The sequence below is a fragment of the Natator depressus genome, chromosome 18 (genome assembly GCF_965152275.1).
Source record: "Natator depressus isolate rNatDep1 chromosome 18, rNatDep2.hap1, whole genome shotgun sequence".
Lineage (NCBI taxonomy): Eukaryota > Metazoa > Chordata > Testudines > Cheloniidae > Natator > Natator depressus.
The window spans coordinates 5966150-5983929 of NC_134251.1; the positions used below are offsets into that span (position 1 = coordinate 5966150).

At 48.5% G+C, this 17780-nt stretch overlaps 1 protein-coding gene across 6 annotated transcripts in view; it reads left to right on the forward strand.

The window, feature by feature from the left end:
* SPEN (spen family transcriptional repressor) overlaps window positions 1–1934 on the forward strand; it is a 148943-nt gene extending 147009 nt beyond the window's left edge. For all 6 annotated transcript variants that reach the window (XM_074975295.1, XM_074975293.1, XM_074975296.1 and 3 more), the window contains one exon: window positions 1330–1934. In XM_074975295.1, coding sequence (XP_074831396.1) covers window positions 1330–1461 — 132 coding nt within the window. In that variant the 3' untranslated portion in view covers window positions 1462–1934. The remainder of the gene's footprint in view (window positions 1–1329) is intronic.
* The last annotated feature ends 15846 nt before the right edge of the window (window positions 1935–17780 follow it).

Sequence of the window (17780 nt, forward strand, 5' to 3'; positions counted from 1 at the left end):
CTGCTTTAATTCATAAATTTCTGTTTTTTAAAAACAAAACTGATCTTTGCTCTTTTTGAACATTAGAAATCTGAAGTCCTCACTTCCCTGTTTTTCATGTGATGTCCCAGGAACTTTTTTTCAGGACACCTGAAATATGGTTTTCATTACATCAATCAAAAAGTGTGTTTTGTATAACTACAAAACGCTTGTTCCATACATATTGCTGCACTGAGTTAGATTTGCTCTGTGTTTAACAGGAACGCACTGTCCATTAGAATGAGTGTTCAATGTGAACAATGTGGAAGAGGAAAGTCGGATAAATATAGACACATAGCTGCTCCTTTGTTCAAAATGAATATCAGTGACACTTGCTTAGTGTTTCATGATAAACCCATTCAGACACTCGGTTACTGGGAAAAAAATCCTCCCCTCTGAGACATGTGTTGCTACTGTGTCAGAAGCTGGCCTTAGCAATGTGAGCATGTGCTTTCAAAAAATGCCCTTTTGTGTGACTATTCTGCAACCCTAGAAAATGTTGCCACCAGTGTCCCAGTTTTTGATCACTTTACATAAGGCTCTGTAACCTTAAGTGCAGCTTCTCATATCTCTTCCCCCATCCTCCACCAACTGAGGTCAGGTTTACACTAAAAAGTTAGCAAAAAAGAAAAGGAGTGTTTGTGGCACCTTAGAGACTAACAAATTTATTTGAGCATAAGCTTTCGTGAGCTGCAGCTCACTTAGCTATGTCACTCAGGGATGTGAAACATCCAAACCTCTGAGCGATGTAGTTAAGCTGACCTTACTCCTGGTGTAGCCAGCGCTAGCTCGATAGATCAATGGACACATTCTTTCAACTTCTGCTTCTTGGGGAGGTGGATTAACTACAGTGATGGGATAACCTCTCCCACCACAGTATTGAGTGTCTACAAGGAAGTGTTCCAGCAATGCAGCTAGTGAAGACAGCCTAAGATTGATGGGTGATATTGATTCCTAGAATGTCTGAAGCTCAGTTTTAGGGATGAAGAGCTGCAGCTCAGGTAACATCACTGTGTGATATCACAACCTAGGTCCTCTAAAGATCCAGCAAAGAGCGGGAAGTAAGGACTGCATTTAAGGTGGCTTTTTTAAAAATGGATATAAGCTTTTAAAAGGCAAAGCTTTCTGTGTCACACTATTTGCGATTCACAGTTCACCTTCCAAATTTTTGGCATTGTTTGGTAGGATTTCCTCATTATGGTGCCAAATAAGTTGTCTGGGTGCTTGCCAATGAGCTCATGGGAAAAACAAACAAACAGGGGTTCCTAGCTGTTTTTTCATCCTTGTCTTTATTTTTTCATTCTTTCCCAGCCTGCCTATGTTCTGCAGATATTCCCACCCTGTGAATTCTCTGAAAGCCACCTGTCCCGTCTAGCTCCAGACCTCCTAGCCAGCATCTCCAACATCTCTCCTCACCTTATGATTGTCATCGCATCGGTATGAGCTGTTTGTTGGTTACTGACTTTTCCAAGGCCCTGCAGCAAAAAAGAGAGAGAGAAATTAATGACACAAGAAAATGCTGCCAGACTACCAGCCTCCTGCCCTAACCGGCCTCGATCAAACTGTTGCTGGGTAGTGATTCTGCTACCTTGTATGTTTACATATTGCTTTAGGTTATGGACAACTGATGCACTCAACAGGCGGACTGGTATTGGGTTTCTGTGCCTCCTTTTGGGGAAAATAAAGGATGGCTATATTTTTTATCAAAAAAGAAAAGAAAAAAAAAAAAAGAACCTGAACTGCCTTTGCACTAAATTAGTGACTTGGACCTTTGCACAGTTGAAGACATGCTGTGACGTTATGGATGTCTTGACACACATTAACATGCGTTGTGGACTAAACGCAGGACCTGGGAACTTCTGCTGAAATCTGTGGGTCAAGGATCATTTCACACATTATCTTTTTTTTTTTTTTTTGGATGTGACCCTTCCTCTCCTCCACTTCCCTCTGCTGCAGTCATCTTCTCTTCATCTGGGATGTACAGTTTACACTGAAAAAAATAAAACAAAAGGGAGAGCTATTTTCCTTCCTGGTGGGATATGCAGAACTGAGTGGGCGTGTGTGTATATATAAATATATATATATAATATATATAAATATATATAATACTGACTTTAAAAAAATCAAATCCCCACAACATACATTTTTTTTTAATCTGTGCCAAAAATGTGTTTTCAGAGAAAATCTTATTTTCATACTCAGACTTTGTATTGTCACTCATTTGTAAGTGCGCTTCATTTAAACATTACCTTTCCTTGTCCCTCGTCTCACAATAAGTGGAAGTGTTATACACTTGTACAAAGACTTTTTACCTTCCTTCCTCCTCCTCACCTACCCTAACACTTATTAATTTATGGAACTGTTTTCTCAGCGCAGTTTTGTTTTGTGTGTCCATTGGATTACAAACTTTATTAAAAAATACAAAACCTGTTGAGCCTGGATGTGATCCATCAGTTGCTCCGGAGGGGGAGGGAGAACACAAGGAGATTGAGAATTTGTGTGCAAGTTTGGGCCAGCCAGCATTGCTAATAAGCCACGTCCCCTACAGTGGATATTTGCTGTTTCCCAAGTGTTTGTACATAGGAGCTTTTTTAAATTTTTCTTTTTTGTTGGTGAGTTTATCTTGTTTAAAAAAAGAATTTTATCAAAGATCAAATCAAACTTTAGCCTTTGTTTTTTGTGGTGTAAATATTTGTAAAACTCCAAAGTATGGGTTTTTTTCTGGGTAATGTCGAAGGCACTTTTAATTTTGATACACAGAATAAACTACAAAACCTTCAACAGCACAAATGAGCACATTCTAAGAAAAGCCTTGGTTTATTGTTTTAAGCAACTGTATCTTGTGTGTGTTCAGAACACACATCACTGAAATACGTTTGAAGGCTTGTGTCAGGAGTTGTAGCTAGAAAGTCCTTAGTGGTTTAAAGAGCTGATGCCGAGGGTTCCGATCCTGCCATCGGATCTGGCTGCACTGGGTTGGTGGGGGCTGTGTCCAATTGCAGCATCAAGGCCTAAGTGGAAAGTGGCTGCTGGGGCAACTGATTTCAGTGATGAGATTCAGCTTCCTATTTGTGAAACCTATCAGTAAGAAACTGTCTGTTTGGATTCTCTCCAATGTGACGAACCTCAGCTGAACTGGTCTTGTTAAAGGAAAACTCCAGTGTGATATAAGACATTTTAATCATGACATCTTATTAAAAAGAGAGCACTAAAAGAAAGTGTTGAATTGTAGTTAACCATCAAGCAGGGAAGGTGCCACCTTGACATTCTAAAGCAACTGTTTTCAAATGTGTTTTTCTAACTGCATTCAAGTCTTTAAAGCCAGCTGTTAAATTAACCCAGACCATGTTTTAAATGGTTAAACTCCTCTTAACGTTAACTCAAATAAAAAAAAAAAATAGAACTTCTGTTTTCAATACTTTTCTAATGGGGACATTGCTTCTCTGATTCCTACTTAGCATCAGTAGGCCCTTCCTGGGAAGTCTCTTTACAACAGCAGTCCCAGTGTGAGACAGCAATTCCACAGAATGGAAATAAAGACAAGTGACAGACTTGTGCAAGCAGTTTCACAAATGTCTCTTTCAATAATTCTGTAGTTCTCGAAGAGATCATCATTAAGCGCTGGAGTCTTCCTTTAAACTTTGTGCTGGTGGCGAGCTAATTGATGATGGAAATAACATTGCAGTTGCACGGTCAGTTTAAAAAGGAAAATCTGTGGAGAGCATTGCAGCCAGTGCTATGAAAAGGATCACACTACATGGTTAGCAGCCCACAAATGCAGACTGGACTACCATTGCCTGCTCCAGTTTTGTCTGCTTTAAAAACGATAAAGGGAGCTTGCGTCTCCTTTGAGTTAAGCATAGATTTATGTGCTAAATCTCCCAATAACCAGATGGTGATGGGTGTTCAGCACAGGAATAAATTTTAACTGAGCTTTTTAAAATTTGATTTTTCCTGTGTCTGAAATTCTGCTTGGTGCTTCCTGGCTCACGGAGAAGCGAGGAAAGCTGGCCCAGTGGTTATGATGATAGTCTGGGGCTCTGGAGACCCTGCTTCAATTCCCTGCTCTGCTGCAGGTTTCTTGGGTGACCTTGGGCAAGACAACCAATGTCTTTGTGCCTCAGTTTATCACCTATAAAATGAGGGGTTTTTTAAATCTACATGAGCCTCAGATTTGTTAATCGATGGACTATTGGTGTGCATGCAGCTAATGAGGCAGACCCAGACCTGTAAGTCACTGATAGAAGAGGGCATGGCCAGCTACACTAAGGAGCCTGCTGGTTTTTTGTTCTGCCTCAACAGCTGCAGAAAGCTTTCTTGGACCTTACTAGCAAAAGCATTATAAAGAGAAGAAAGAGGTTTTGGCTGTAAGTTTGCCTTCTCCAGCCTTCCCCATGCTGAGGATTTAAGGGTCCAGTTCCTCTCTTCTGCTGAGACCTCATTGGTGGCCCTGCTCTCCCTTGCAGAGTGCAGCGTGGAGGAGAAGGCAAAGGCACAGATGTGTGCTATCTGCTCCACCCCACTTGTGGAGTGCCTGGATGGGATCTCTGCCTATTCTGTGATCAGGAGCCCTGCACTTCTCAGCTGGGCCAGGGACCTTGATGGAGTCCCTTTGCCAAACTCGGAGCAGCAAATCTGGACCCAGACCTGCAAGAACGGAGAGTCCTGAAGCAGGCTTCAGTTCCTTCTCCCAAAACAAAGAGGGGGGGAGGAAGGCTCCCCTTCTGAGGAATGGGACAACACGCACGCAGTGTGTGTGAGTGTGGCTCCAACTGTAGCCCACACAGCCCCTCCCGTCCTTCCCTCTCCTCCTCAGAAGCAAAAAAGGCTGAAGAGGACTCAGAAAGGGACTCAGGGGCCAGACAGCATTGAACCCCCTGTGGGCTTCCCCAGCAGCATGCTACTAGTTTGTGCATGGGATACCTCAGCCCCTGTGTTCCCAGCCCACTGCCATGGGGCTTCCCCTCCAGTGTTCAGTCCCAGCATATAGACTCAGATCAGAAGAGACCATCATGATCATCTAGTCCGACCTCCTACAGACTGCAGACCACAGAACCTCCTGTAACTGACTCCTAATCTCTGGCTAAGTCACTGAAGTCCTTAAATGATGATTTAAAGACTTCAAGTTGCAGAGAATCCACCACTTACACTAGTTTTAAACCTGCAAGTGACCCGTGCTCTATGCGGCAGAGGAAGGCCAAAAAAAAAAAAAAACCCCCAGGATCTCTGTTGATCTGACCCAGGGAAAAATTCCTTCCCAACCCCAAATATGGCTATCAGTTGTCCTGAGCACATAGACAAACCCACCAGCCAGACACCTGGGAAAGAATTCTCTGTAATAACTCAGAGCCTCCCCATCTAGCCTCCCATCACTGGCCACTGAGGATATTTGCTACTAGCAGTTGCAGGTCGGCTACATGCCATTGCAGGCAAACTCATCTCCATAAACTTACCAAGCTCAGTCTTGAAGCCAGTTAGGTTTTGTGCCCCCACTGCTCCCCTTGGAAGGCTGTTCCAGAACTTCACGCCTCTGGAGCTTGATCTCTCTGGGAAGTTTTCACCTGAGCAGAGGAGTCAGTGTTGAATCCTAGGATTTACCATCATGGACCCAGACCTGGCAGCAATTTTTCTCCAGGGATAGTCCCTTTGTGCACACTTGGTCAAAGCCTTCCTCTCAGGAAGTGCAGGCAAGGGATTCAATGCTGGGCAGCAGATGGGTCAAGACCAGGATATCTGGTTGTTCCCCCCACAGTCAAGATCCCCTTAGCTCTCCCAACAAGAGATCTTGTGAGAATCTGATGGCAAGCATCCATGGGGTAAAATAGAGAGAAGAGATAGGGGAAGGAGGAACAGGTACCAGTTCCTGTGGTCATTGGGCTTGTGCTTTTTCTCCATGTCCTCATGGGAAAAGCAAAGACCCCTAGAAAGGTTGCAGTACTCAGGAAGGCTAAACCCAGGTACAGAAGTCCTTCATCTCCATCTGTTTGTCTTCTGATGCTGATACTCCAGGAAGGGGCACGAAGCACAAATCCAGACCCTGCAGGCCCAGGAGTCTCTCTGCCCCTCCCTGGGAGGAGGGGCAACTTTCAGATTCCGAACAGGAAGCAGGAATAGGAGGAAAAACTCTAGTTGGAATTCTTTGAATCCATGCTTCAGAGGGGAGTATCCAGTTCACAGTCCCCTCCTGAGGACCCTCTTGATCAGAGAAGAGGCACCAGCTGAGAAGAGCAATGACACCACCTAGTAGTATCCCGCAGGATAAAACGTGGAACTTGGAATTCCTCTGGACTCAGCCACAGTGGATGTGATCAAGGAGAGAAGGGGAGTTCCCAGGAGAGCCAGGTGGCTAAGAAGTGTCACCAGGTGCACTAGTCCTGATCAGATTTTGTTTCCCAAAAGCCAGTGTGACAATGATGTCCTTAATTAAGGACACAGCAATACCAAAGGGCTGCATAGACAGGAGATGGGACACAACACTCAGGAGAAACTTTGCTTCCTCTGCATCCCTGTGAGCTCTTGATGCATCCACATGCTTAGCCTAAGCAGTACTGGCCTGTATGGATGGCCTATCCTTCGAATACTGGAAATGCCTTTGTTGGAGGCCATGCTCAGAAATATCTCCCTTTATTTCTGACTCTTCTTGGGATGCCTTTCAGGAATCAGCAAGAACCAGGGGCTCCAACATGCTGTCAGCGTGTAAGTTGGTCATCGCCAACCATTTGCAGAGTTTCAGAGTAACAGCCGTGTTAGTCTGTATTCGCAAAAAGAAAAGGAGTACTTGTGGCACCTTGGAGACTAACCAATTTATTTGAGCATAAGCTTTTGCAGAGTGTTGGCTCAAATTTTCCAGCAAGGGTGTGCACTGGATCTATTCAGTTCCGCTTCCAGATTTATCCTTTCTCTCACCCCCAAGGACCCTCAGGAGAGTGGGGAAATGCAGTCAGCTCTTTCACCTCCTGCAGATGTGATAGAAAGGGGACAAAGTTGGTACTCTCCTTCCCAGTTAAAAAGCAATCCAAGGGCACAGGGCACTGCTCAATTGCGAGTGTCTCCTTAGGTAGAAGAGGTCCCAGAATGCTTCAGTCGGCAACCTAATAAATACCAGAAATCTCATTTATAAGCCAAGGTATATTGGATGTCACACACTAATGCTTTCCTGATGTGATCCAAAACATCCTGATATAATTACACCAACACTTCATAATGGGAAACCCAAATTCCTTTTGAAGTAGCACAATCAGCTTGAAATCTAGTTAATAGTTTTTAGTGAAAAGTATTTTCAGCGTGATCGGTCTGAGTGCCCTGTGACAATTGTGGTTTTGCAATCACACTTTCCTTAAAAAGAAAAGGAGTACTTGTGGCACCTTAGAGACTAACCAATTTATTTGAGCATGAGCTTTCGTGAGCTACAGCATCACTTCATCACTGTAGCTCACGAAAGCTCATGCTCAAATAAATTGGTTAGTCTCTAAGGTGCCACAAGTCCTCCTGTTCTTTTTGCGAATACAGACTAACACGGCTGTTACTCTCAACACTTTCCTTAGTTTTCAAAAATGGTTTTCATCCCTTATTGCTGTGTGAAAGACCCACACAAGCAGGGGCCGATGCCTAAACAGGAGCAGCAGTGAAGGTGACCATACACACAGTGCTGTCACATGTACTGTCTGCTTTCCTCCTGTTTGCTTTGTGCATGTTTTTTCTCCAGTTTCTTGGGTGCTGTTTGTACGAGTAGTAGTTTTGTGTGTAACAAGCAGGTAAACACGTTCAGATGAGTATTCACTTCATCGTGCCCCCTTTCACTCTTGCAGCACCACTGTGACATCACGAGTGCACTTAATACTATTCTCTGTAGCTTGCTCATTCCCCCAAATGACTGGGAGGCCCAGCGTGCAGGACTGCATCTTGCAAATGGAGTGCACTGTTCAAAAATTGGATAATCCATTACAAACTATGTAGCACTTCTGAAGCACTGACCGTGTTAACACTGTACAAGGCACAAAATACAGATCCCTCCTGCCCTGAAGAGCTTACAATCAATGTATTTTGGGTGTATGTACAGGAGAAATGTACCCCGTTTAGTTTGATAACACTAAGCCCTGATCCTATAGGAATAGCTCCACTGGGTTCAGTCATAGGTGTGGAGCCTTAGTTTGGTTTAAATTATTCGATTTTATCATGTACTACTGAACGTGCTGTAATAATGCTGTAAAGATAATGGAATCAGGAGACCTCACTAAAGCAGCTACTATCAAACTTTTGCTGAGAAATGGGGCAGATACTGCCCTTTATTTATGGTTTCATAGCATTCAAGGCCAGAAAGGACCATTAGGTCCTCCAGTCTTACCTGTATATTATAGGCTATTAAATTTAATCTGATATCTCTATAAAACCCAAGGACTTTAGTTAGCTCTCCTGTGGACTGTAAATCTTTAGTCTATGTGCCACAGGGCACAGGCAGAGGACAGGGGAGGCCTAGGTGCCACCAATGCCCAAGGCAGGAATCTGGGGAGAAGAGCAGATGTTTAAATGACCTCTGTGCCTACGGGTAGGCAACATGTCTTTTGCCAGTCCACAGTCACCATGGGCAACAAGCATAAAAAGACGGATTCTTTAAACCTAGCCTGGGAACCGAGTGACACACCGTGATCCCTGGAGTGGGAAATCCATGTGCTGAGATGGCCTGGTAGAGAGTGGGGCTGGGAACACCCAGCATCAGAGGTAGCATGTAACTAGAGCCTGTCTGATGGTAATGCAGCATTGCAGTCAGAATACACATGACAGAGCTTGCATTCATTGGAGGAGGGATTAAAATACCCCCACATGAGTACCCACTTTCTCTCCTGTCCTACCCCAAATTCTGTGTTTAAATTCCTCAATCTTCTCTCCTTAAACCCAATCCTTCCCTCCCTGCATTCTCCCAAGCCAGCCTACTTCCTCCCTTCAGGCCGTCCCGGTGCCTGCACCCTGGTTCTTCCCTTGGCCCATTGCTGTCATGCAATTCTGGTTGAAACTGACCATCTTTCACCCTGCCTGCTGCAGGTTCCTAGCTCAAGCTTTTGGTGGGAAACTGGCAGCAGAGAAGTGAGTTATGTTGCATTATCCACTTTAGACAGAGCCCTTAGAAGTAGCCAGTTTCCCAGCCTCATCTGCTTGGGAACTAAACCACTGCCAAAGGGCTACCTGGCTGGCTGATCTTTGGGGCAGAAGTGGCTAGAGGTGCTTTGTTGCTCTGCCCATCCATGCATCTCTGCATCCTTGGGTTTGGCTGTGCTGAGCCCCTTGCTGAGAATTCTTGAGACTGAGCTTTCCTGCTGTGGCTGTTGCATGGAAAGATCCTGTAGCCAGAACCAGTGCACGGCTGAGGGAATGTTGCTGATGTGTGAACCCTGCCCTGTACACAGGTGCTTCTGGGATTCACCAGCCCTTTTAAAGCCATAATTGGGTTTAACAAGAAGGAAGTGGAGTATCTGTTGTGCAGAGGGTAGAGGGGCTGTGGGAATTGCCACGCTCCCTGGATGGTCTGTGACCTGCTCTCTTCTCTAGCCAAACGCAATATTATGGGCTGTGGGCCGTACGCCTTTCATGCACTTTCTTGCACCCCAAACCCTGCTTTTCCTCCAGCATTTATAATGGTGTTAAATATATAAAAATGTTTTTAATTTATAAGGGGGGTTGCACACAGAGGCTTGCTATGTGAAAGGGGTCACCAGTACAAAAGTTTGAGTACTACTGCTCTAGTGGGTGTAATATCAGCAGGCTGCAGGGCTGAGAGAGGCTGTGGGCTGGGGTAGGTGTGAGGGGGTATCTTCTGTTCTACTCAGGTACTTGAACCGCGCTCATACCAGAGTAGCCGAGCTCCTTCCATTCATGAATTCAGTGACGTGACTGATAACGGTCTCCTGCCCACTTTGGAGCATGAGGGGGTTAGAAAGCCCCAGGATTCCAAGCTAGAGTTCTGGGCAGCAAAGGACCCAGAAACAGCTGGAGGCCACTAGACCCCCAGGAAACCAGTGTGGAGGGGGTAAAGGGAAGAGGAAGGCCTGGTCTATGCTGTGAAGTTTGCCATATAGCTATATTGGCCAATTTCTAGCATACATGTGATTTTGCTGCTCTAACTTAGACCAGTTCCCTGAATGAAATAAACTACACTGGTAAAAGGATTTTTAAACCGGTATAATTGCATCTGCACTAGGACTGTTGCGGGTATAAAAACATCATAAAAAAAAAATCCCCTGCCCCCTTAACTGACCTTACTATCGGGGAGAGACAAGATGGGTGAGGTGATATTTTATTGAACCCACGGCTGTTGGTGAGACAGACAAGCCTCCAACTTCTCTCTCTCACCACCAGAAGTGGGTCCAATAAAAGATTTTTACCCCACCCACCCTGTCTCTCTAACCTCTTGGGAGGGACAGCTCCACAACTCTGCCAGTGACAATAGTTTGTTTAAAGGCTGTTCCAAAGACTAGATTTGCTCAAAGCCTGTTTGGGGCTTTCCCCTGGGTCTGTGCCTGATCAAAGAGGAAGTTAAAGGTGTTTTGTTTGTTGAAACCCAGCAGACAAGTGGGGTTGGGATTTGGTTTCTCCTTAGAAAACAGAAGAAACCTAAGACTTTGACCCTGACTACACAGGCAGCCGGAGACTTGGCTCCCTGAACACAGAGGCTCAGTGATTTGTGATTTAACTCACACCCAAGGGAAAAAAGAACCTGATTCAAGATAATCCCTATAAAGGAATTTGGAGAAATTGCAATTTGGTGCTATGATTCAGCTGGGAGTTGGGGGGGGGGGGGAAGAGGGGGGTGTGGATAATGGAGGAAGCCAGCACTATGGAGAAGTTTACATTTGCATCAGGATTAAAATTCCTTTGTATCCCATGTGAAGATTGAATTTATCCTCTAAATTAGATACAGAAGCACTGCAAGGGCCATCTGAATTTTCTATGTATTTTTTTAAATGTAAAATCTTGGCTTTGCTTTTTTAAAAAAACCTCCTCTTTGAAACTTCGGCTGGTGTCCCAGCTCGTTGGGTCCAAGAACAGCTGGCCAAAGACAGCCACGCACGTCTCTCCTAGGCCGGAGTTAGGCCCATGCATCACTTAAACCCACTGCATAGGCCTCATGCTGGCCCCCTTCCGCCATGCTGTGGATTAGGATTGTGATCCAGCAATGCAAGGCTCTGCTCTTACCATCTTCTTATCCTCTGCTGAACTAGCTTTGACTCCTGACCTGGTTTGACCCCATGAGCTGCTCCCAGAATGTGTCCTCTTACATGTGCTGTCCTGGGCTGTGCACCATTCCACATGTTGTCTTACAAGGAGGGTGTGTGGTAACCGGAGGGTGCAAGCCCTGCTCAATGAATAGCCGTGGGTATAAAGTGCTTTGAGATCCTTGTTTAAAATGTGCCAGGTTGAGGCCAGGCAAGGTCCCCTTTATTCCAAGCCCCTTTCTCCAGCACGCTGTTTCTCTTGCTCAGCAGAGTGGGATTCCCCTGATACGATTCTGGTGAAGTGTCAGCTCCTAGATGGGCCTTGGAGATACCTGTCTCTCCAACAGGGCCATTGGCTTTTCCCTGCTTTCAGGGACAGCACGGCCATGATCAGACCCCAGAATCCCTTGACAGACCACGTCAGAGATGATTGCGCTGAGCTGCTGCAAAGCAGCAATGGGTCCTTGAGCATTAGCTCACCCTGGGCTTTCCTGCTAATCAGCCTCTTCCTTGTTCCAGCTGCTGGATTTTTCCAGTGAAAGCACTGGGAAGAATCTTCTAGGGCCTCGGTGCCAGCAGGAGTTCACTAGGGTGCCCTTGAAAAGGGGAAGGAGGTGCTTGTGAAAATCCAGGCCAGCGGGCAACGTCGGTGAGTCTTACGGCTATCGAAGTAGCAGCCAAGAGCTGCAGTTGTGGACCAGGACCCACTTGGGCTAGGCTCTGTGTTGCCCCAGAACAGAGAGAGGTCCTGCCCCAAGGAGCTGCAGATGGCAGCAGTGCAGGGGCCTGCTGGAGCAGGGTAAATTTCACCCAGCAAGATGGAAAAAGCCCTTCCATTACATCCGCTAACCCCTTGCACCTTGCAGGAGGGTGCACCACGGCTCACCCGACCTGCTGCCAGTCAGAACGTAGCTTGCAGCCACTGGGATTTGCTCTCCCTACACAGCACGACAGTAACGCCCTGGGCAGCGATCCCAGGGCTGGTTTTGGTTAGTTTTACACTGGAATTAAATAGAAATTTGTATTTCAGTTCTTGTGGGCGTCGTCAACCTTCCATCGAGCTTGAAACGGTCCAGTTGGCCGGAGAGCTCCCATAAAAGCCACTGAGCTGCCTGTCTTGGTTCCTAGGTAACCCCCCTCATGGCTGTATTTAAATGCCTAGGAATAGCAGCGCATCCCTTAGAGAACAGGATTGGCCAGACCAGTAGCTCCTCTGATCTGCCTTGTGGATATTGGTTTAGCGAGAATCATTCCGAAACCAGTGCCCCGTGCAGCTGCTCTTTGGAGTGCTTGGGCCATTGTTTCCCCTAGCCCTGCCTGCATGTGATCGTGCAGTAGGGTCCAAATGCAATTTGTGTGTGAGAGCGAGAGCCCCCAGCCAGTACTGTGAACAGCAAAATCCCTAGGTGCCTTGGCCTTGTTCTGTAAAAAAGCATGGCTAATCTACTTAGGCTGCAAAATGTATATCCCACAAATACCAGCTGGTTCCGCTGCAGGGAGGGGAGCGTCTCTCAGCTACAGGGCTCTAAAGAGATTTGTTCATAGTGCTGAGACATGATCTGTCTGGAAAGCTGCCCCCCCCACACCCTATAGACAGAAGATCAAAGGCTTAATTCACACTGTTGCTTGATACGTCTTCCTAGCCGCCCTAACGGGGTTGCTTGTGTCAGCTTTTTAAAATAGCTTGAATGATGAGGGATTTTACTGGGCCTGAATTAAAGTTGCTTCTCTGATAGTTCCCAATCCCAGCAATGCAGCCATCCTCCTACCCAGACAGCGAAGTGCCCGGTGCCAGCTCTGGGCAGTCCATGTGACCTGACTCAGAGTGAGGTGGGGCTGGGCTGGGAGCTAGTTGTGAAAAGATACGTGGGGGGTGGCGCATCTTTACCATGTTAACAAAAAAATAAAATCCTCACTCGTTTCTGCTAGAACGAAGACGGTTGAGTTAATGCTGAGGGACTTAATGCCCTAGAGCAGCTAAGTGGGGGGCTCTGTGTGACAGCGCCCCGGTGCAGGGTCTTTGGAGAACTTTTGAACAACGGCTGAGTTGCCAGCGTGTCTGTACCAGGGCTGTTAGGCTGGCTCAATAGGGTTGCCACTTGTCTGGTTTTTCACCCAGGTTTTGGCTCATGTGTCCGGGGGCAGAGCCGGAATGGAGAGGGGCCAAGAGCTGGGGGGTGCTACAGTCCTGGCCGGGGCTGGGCTCTTAGCCCCCTGCTTTCCCCATGGCCCCGACCAAGCTCTTTCTCAGTCCCCCGACCCTGGCCAGGGCCCTGCGGAGGTGTCTTACCTTAGCCCTGCAGCGGAGGGAGGCCGAATGGTGCAGTCAGTGGTTAGGGTCCTCGGCAGCAACCCCCATGTGCAGCGGCCTGCTCTGCTCTGGCCAGCTTGTGTGTTCCTGGGCACGTCCCTGCCCTTCGCCAGGCCTCCTCTGCGCACTGAGGTGCGCAGGCCAGAGCCAACAGCAGCCGTAGCCCACTGGAGCCCTGTGCGGCAGAGCAGCCCACCCATGTGAGCCAGGCCCCACAGGGTCCAATCCTACAGGCCAAGTTTGCCTCAACACCTTCCCTCCCATGCCTCTGCAGCCAGGGCCCAGCGCCTTAATGGTGGGTTGCACCCTAGCACCTACCTCCCCCCCAAATCTCCAATTGACCTTTGCAGCAGCTGTTACCTCTGCTGCCAACCAGCGGAACCCCCCTCCCCAGGTCATGGCAGACGAGGCCCCTGCCTGCTTCAGCCTGTCCTACAAACTGCTGATCTTGGACTAGTACAAGCTCGGTGCAGGTAACCACAGGCGTGCCCCTGAGGGCTGCTCTCTTCTCTGCACCCTGTCCCCATGAGCGCCTAGACCACAGCCAGCCCCCTGCTCCCACAGCCTTATCTCCAGTAATAGACCTGGCTTTGCTCCCACACCCAGATTTGCAGTTGTAGCATCAGGTTCCTGCAATTTAGCCCCTCTCCGAGGTTGGACCCAGGAGTGGGATTGCATGTGCTGTACTGCAGCCTACTGGACAGACAGGGAACTGCAGGCACTGACTGCCTGGATTTGTTTGCAGAGAAGAGCTGGCAGGTTGGGGATTGGCACCTTGGCCACAGGCAGGTCAGTTGTTTGGTGCAAACTGCTCCCTGCCAACACCACTCGCGGGGGCAGGTGACAGGCCAGACCAGCAAGGCTGAAATGCTGAGAGCCGCCAACCCAGCTTTGCCCACCCGTGATACTGAGCCTCCTACACTAGCTGACCAGCTCAGTGGCATCAAGCTAGGTGGGGGATGGGAAACTACTAAGGAGCCAGGGTCACACTTCGCCCTTGGTGTCTGTGCTTACTGGCCCTTGCACGGCCTTAGTGGACTCTGGGCTCCTGTAGGTGCCAGACAGTGGCCCCGTTACTCATGCACACGTGGTGCTGTGCCTGAGAGCAGGGGCCATATCCATGGCCCAGGGTCCCATTCTGCACTGTACAGAGCGCATCCCTGTGCCTGTCAGGGCCCCTTTGGGAGGAGTGGTGCACTGGGAACGTACGTTGCTGCTAATGCGTCTCCCTCTAGCTGCCAGGGCCAGCGGTTGAGTTTGTGCAGAAACCCTCCCAGCCAGACACATGCCGTTGCTGTGCAGTGTTGAAGCTGGGGCTGGCACGGCCCCGCCCGTGAAATCCCCGTCACTGGAGCGGTTTGCCAGGGGGCTGCACGCTGATTGAATCATAGAATATCAGAGTTGGAAGGGACCTCAGGAGGTCATCTAGTCCAAACCCCTGCTCAAAGCAGGACCAATCCCCAATTAAATCATCCCAGCCAGGGCTTTATCAAGCCTGACCTTAAAAACTTCTAAGGAAGGAGATTCTACCACCTCCCTAGGTAACACATTCCAGTGTTTCACCACCCTCCTAGTGAAAAAGTTTTTCCTAATATCCAACCTAAACCTCCCCCACTACAACTTGAGACCATTACTCCTTGTCCTGTCCTCTTCTACCACTGAGAATAGTCTAGATCCATCGTCTTTGGAACCACCTCTCAGGTAGTTGAAAGCAGCTATCAAATCCCCCCTCATTCTTCTCTTCTGCAGACTAAACAATCCCAGTTCCCTCAGCCTCTCCTCATAAGCCACGTGTTCCAGTCCCCTAATCATTTTTGTTGCCCTTCGCTGGACTTTTTCCAATTTTTCCACATCCTTCTTGTAGTGTGGGGCCCAAAACTGGACACAGTACTCCAGATGAGGCCTCACCAATGTCGAATAGAGGGGAACGATCACGTCCCTCGATCTGCTGGCAATGCCCCTACTTATACATCCCAAATGCCATTAGCCTTCTTGGCAACAAGGGCACACTGTTGACTCATATCCAGCTTCACGTCCACTGTCACCCCTAGGTCCTTTTCTGCAGAACTGCTGCCGAGCCATTTGGTCCCTGGTCTGTAGCGGTGTATGGGGTTCTTCCGTCCTAAATGCAGGACTCTGCACTTGTCCTTGTTGAACCTCATCAGATTTCTTTTGGCTCAATCCTCCAATTTGTCTAGGTCCCTCTGTATCCTATCCCTACCCTCCAGCGTATCTACCACTCCTCCTAGTTTAGTATCATCCGCAAATTTGCTGAGGGTGCAATCCACACCATCCTCCAGATCATTTATGAAGACATTGAACAAAACCGGCCCCAGGACCGACCCTTGGGGCACTCCACTTGATACCGGCTGCCAACTAGACATGGCGCCATTGATCACTACCCATTGAGCCCGACAATCTAGCCAGCTTTCTACCCACCTTATAGTGCATTCATCCAGCCCATACTTCTTTAACTTGCTGACAAGAATACTGTGGGAGTCCGTGTCAAAAGCTTTGCTAAAGTCAAGAAACAATACATCCACTGCTTTCCCTTCATCCACAGAACCAGTAATCTCATCACAGAAGGCGATTAGATTAGTCAGGCATGACCTTCCCTTGGTGAATCCCTGCTGACTGTTCCTGATCACTTTCCTCTCGTGTAAGTGCTTCAGGATTGATTCCTTGAGGACCTGCTCCATGATTTTTCCGGGGACTGAGGTGAGACTGACTGGCCTGATTGGGCAGAATCCCTTGGAGAGCAGGTAGGTACCAAGTGTGGCTGGTGGGCCTGGAGTAGGGGGAGCTGGTTTCCTACTGGGGGAAGGTGCTGGCTCGATGGGCCTGCATCATGAAATTCCACAGCCCAGGTGGAGGCAGTGAACTGCCAGTGCCCACCTTGGGGAAGCAAAGGGCAGCTGGAGAGGAGGCCAAGCTGCAGGGCCCAATCTCGCCTGGGCCCCCTGTGCTGAGACAGCTCCCCCTGGAGCAGGTTTCAGATCCTGCAATACCCAGGGTGGACACAGCCCAGCACAAGGGAGACAGCACAGGCCTCCCTATAGCTCCGGAGCAAGATCCCACTGCAGTCGCTCCCAAACTGAGTTGTTTTATAACAATGTCCTTCCCCTTCCTGGGCTCTCAGACAGGTCGCTCTTCCCACTGTACCTCGCCTTAGCTGCTGAGCCCTTGAACAAGTGTCACTGGCCAGAGCAAATGCAACTGCACAGGGCGGGGGCCAGCTGAGCAGCTGGTTCCCCCTTTCGCCCCCCCCAGGGCCTCTCCACTGTTTCTCATTCCATGAATTAGCTCAGCCCACCCCCCAATTAACTGCCTTGTGATCAGCCCTCCCTGCCCTGCCCGAGGCCCCGTTTGTAGGGCCAGTGACCCACAGGTACAAATCACCGAGGGATGATGTGGAATCCCCATCACTGGAGGGTTTTAAGAACAGGAAAGCAAACCCGTCAGGGATGGGCTAGATCAGTGGTTCTCAACCCACGGCCTGCAGGTGGCCCAATCAGCACACAGCTGTGGCCCATGTGACATCCTCAGGGCCATACAGATAGTATATATATTGTGTGGATGCGGCCCACATAACACACAGAGGGTTGTATATGTGGCCCACAATGGTAAAGAGGTTGAGAACCACTGGTCTAGAGGACACTTGTCCCGCAGCAGTACAGGGGCTGGACTAGATGGCCTATCGAGGTCCCTCCCAGCCCCACATTTCTATGATTCTAAGGTGCAGCAGCAGGGGCTCCCCTAGATGGCCCTTCGATCCGGATGGGCCTGAAACTGGCTCCATGGGAGGTGTCACGGCACCGAATGAGCTTGTGGGCAGCAGATGGGGATGAAGTTTTGTCTGGCCAACGTCTTCTCGGGCTGTGCACGCTTCCCTCAGCCCAGCTATGCTGCAGTGAAGCTGGGCCAACTCTAGCCACCCGAGCAGAGAGCTTTTTCTACAGTTCTCACCCTACAATCCCCCTTCGCTGGGCCAGAAACACCCAGTAACATCCGGCAGTCTCAGGAGGGCAGCACAGCCCCTGGCCACAGCACATGGCTCAGCCCCGGGCCACGGGCTTCGCCCGAGGCTGGAAGCAGAAGTGTAGCTCTGCAGCTGGCCCCAAGTGCTCGGGGAGGCTTGAGTGCAAAAGGCAGAAAGCAGAGACAGCACCAATCGGCCGGGGAGGGGGGTCGGTTTTAAATAGGATTTAGAAAATAAGGGATTTATTTTTCTCTAGATATTACAC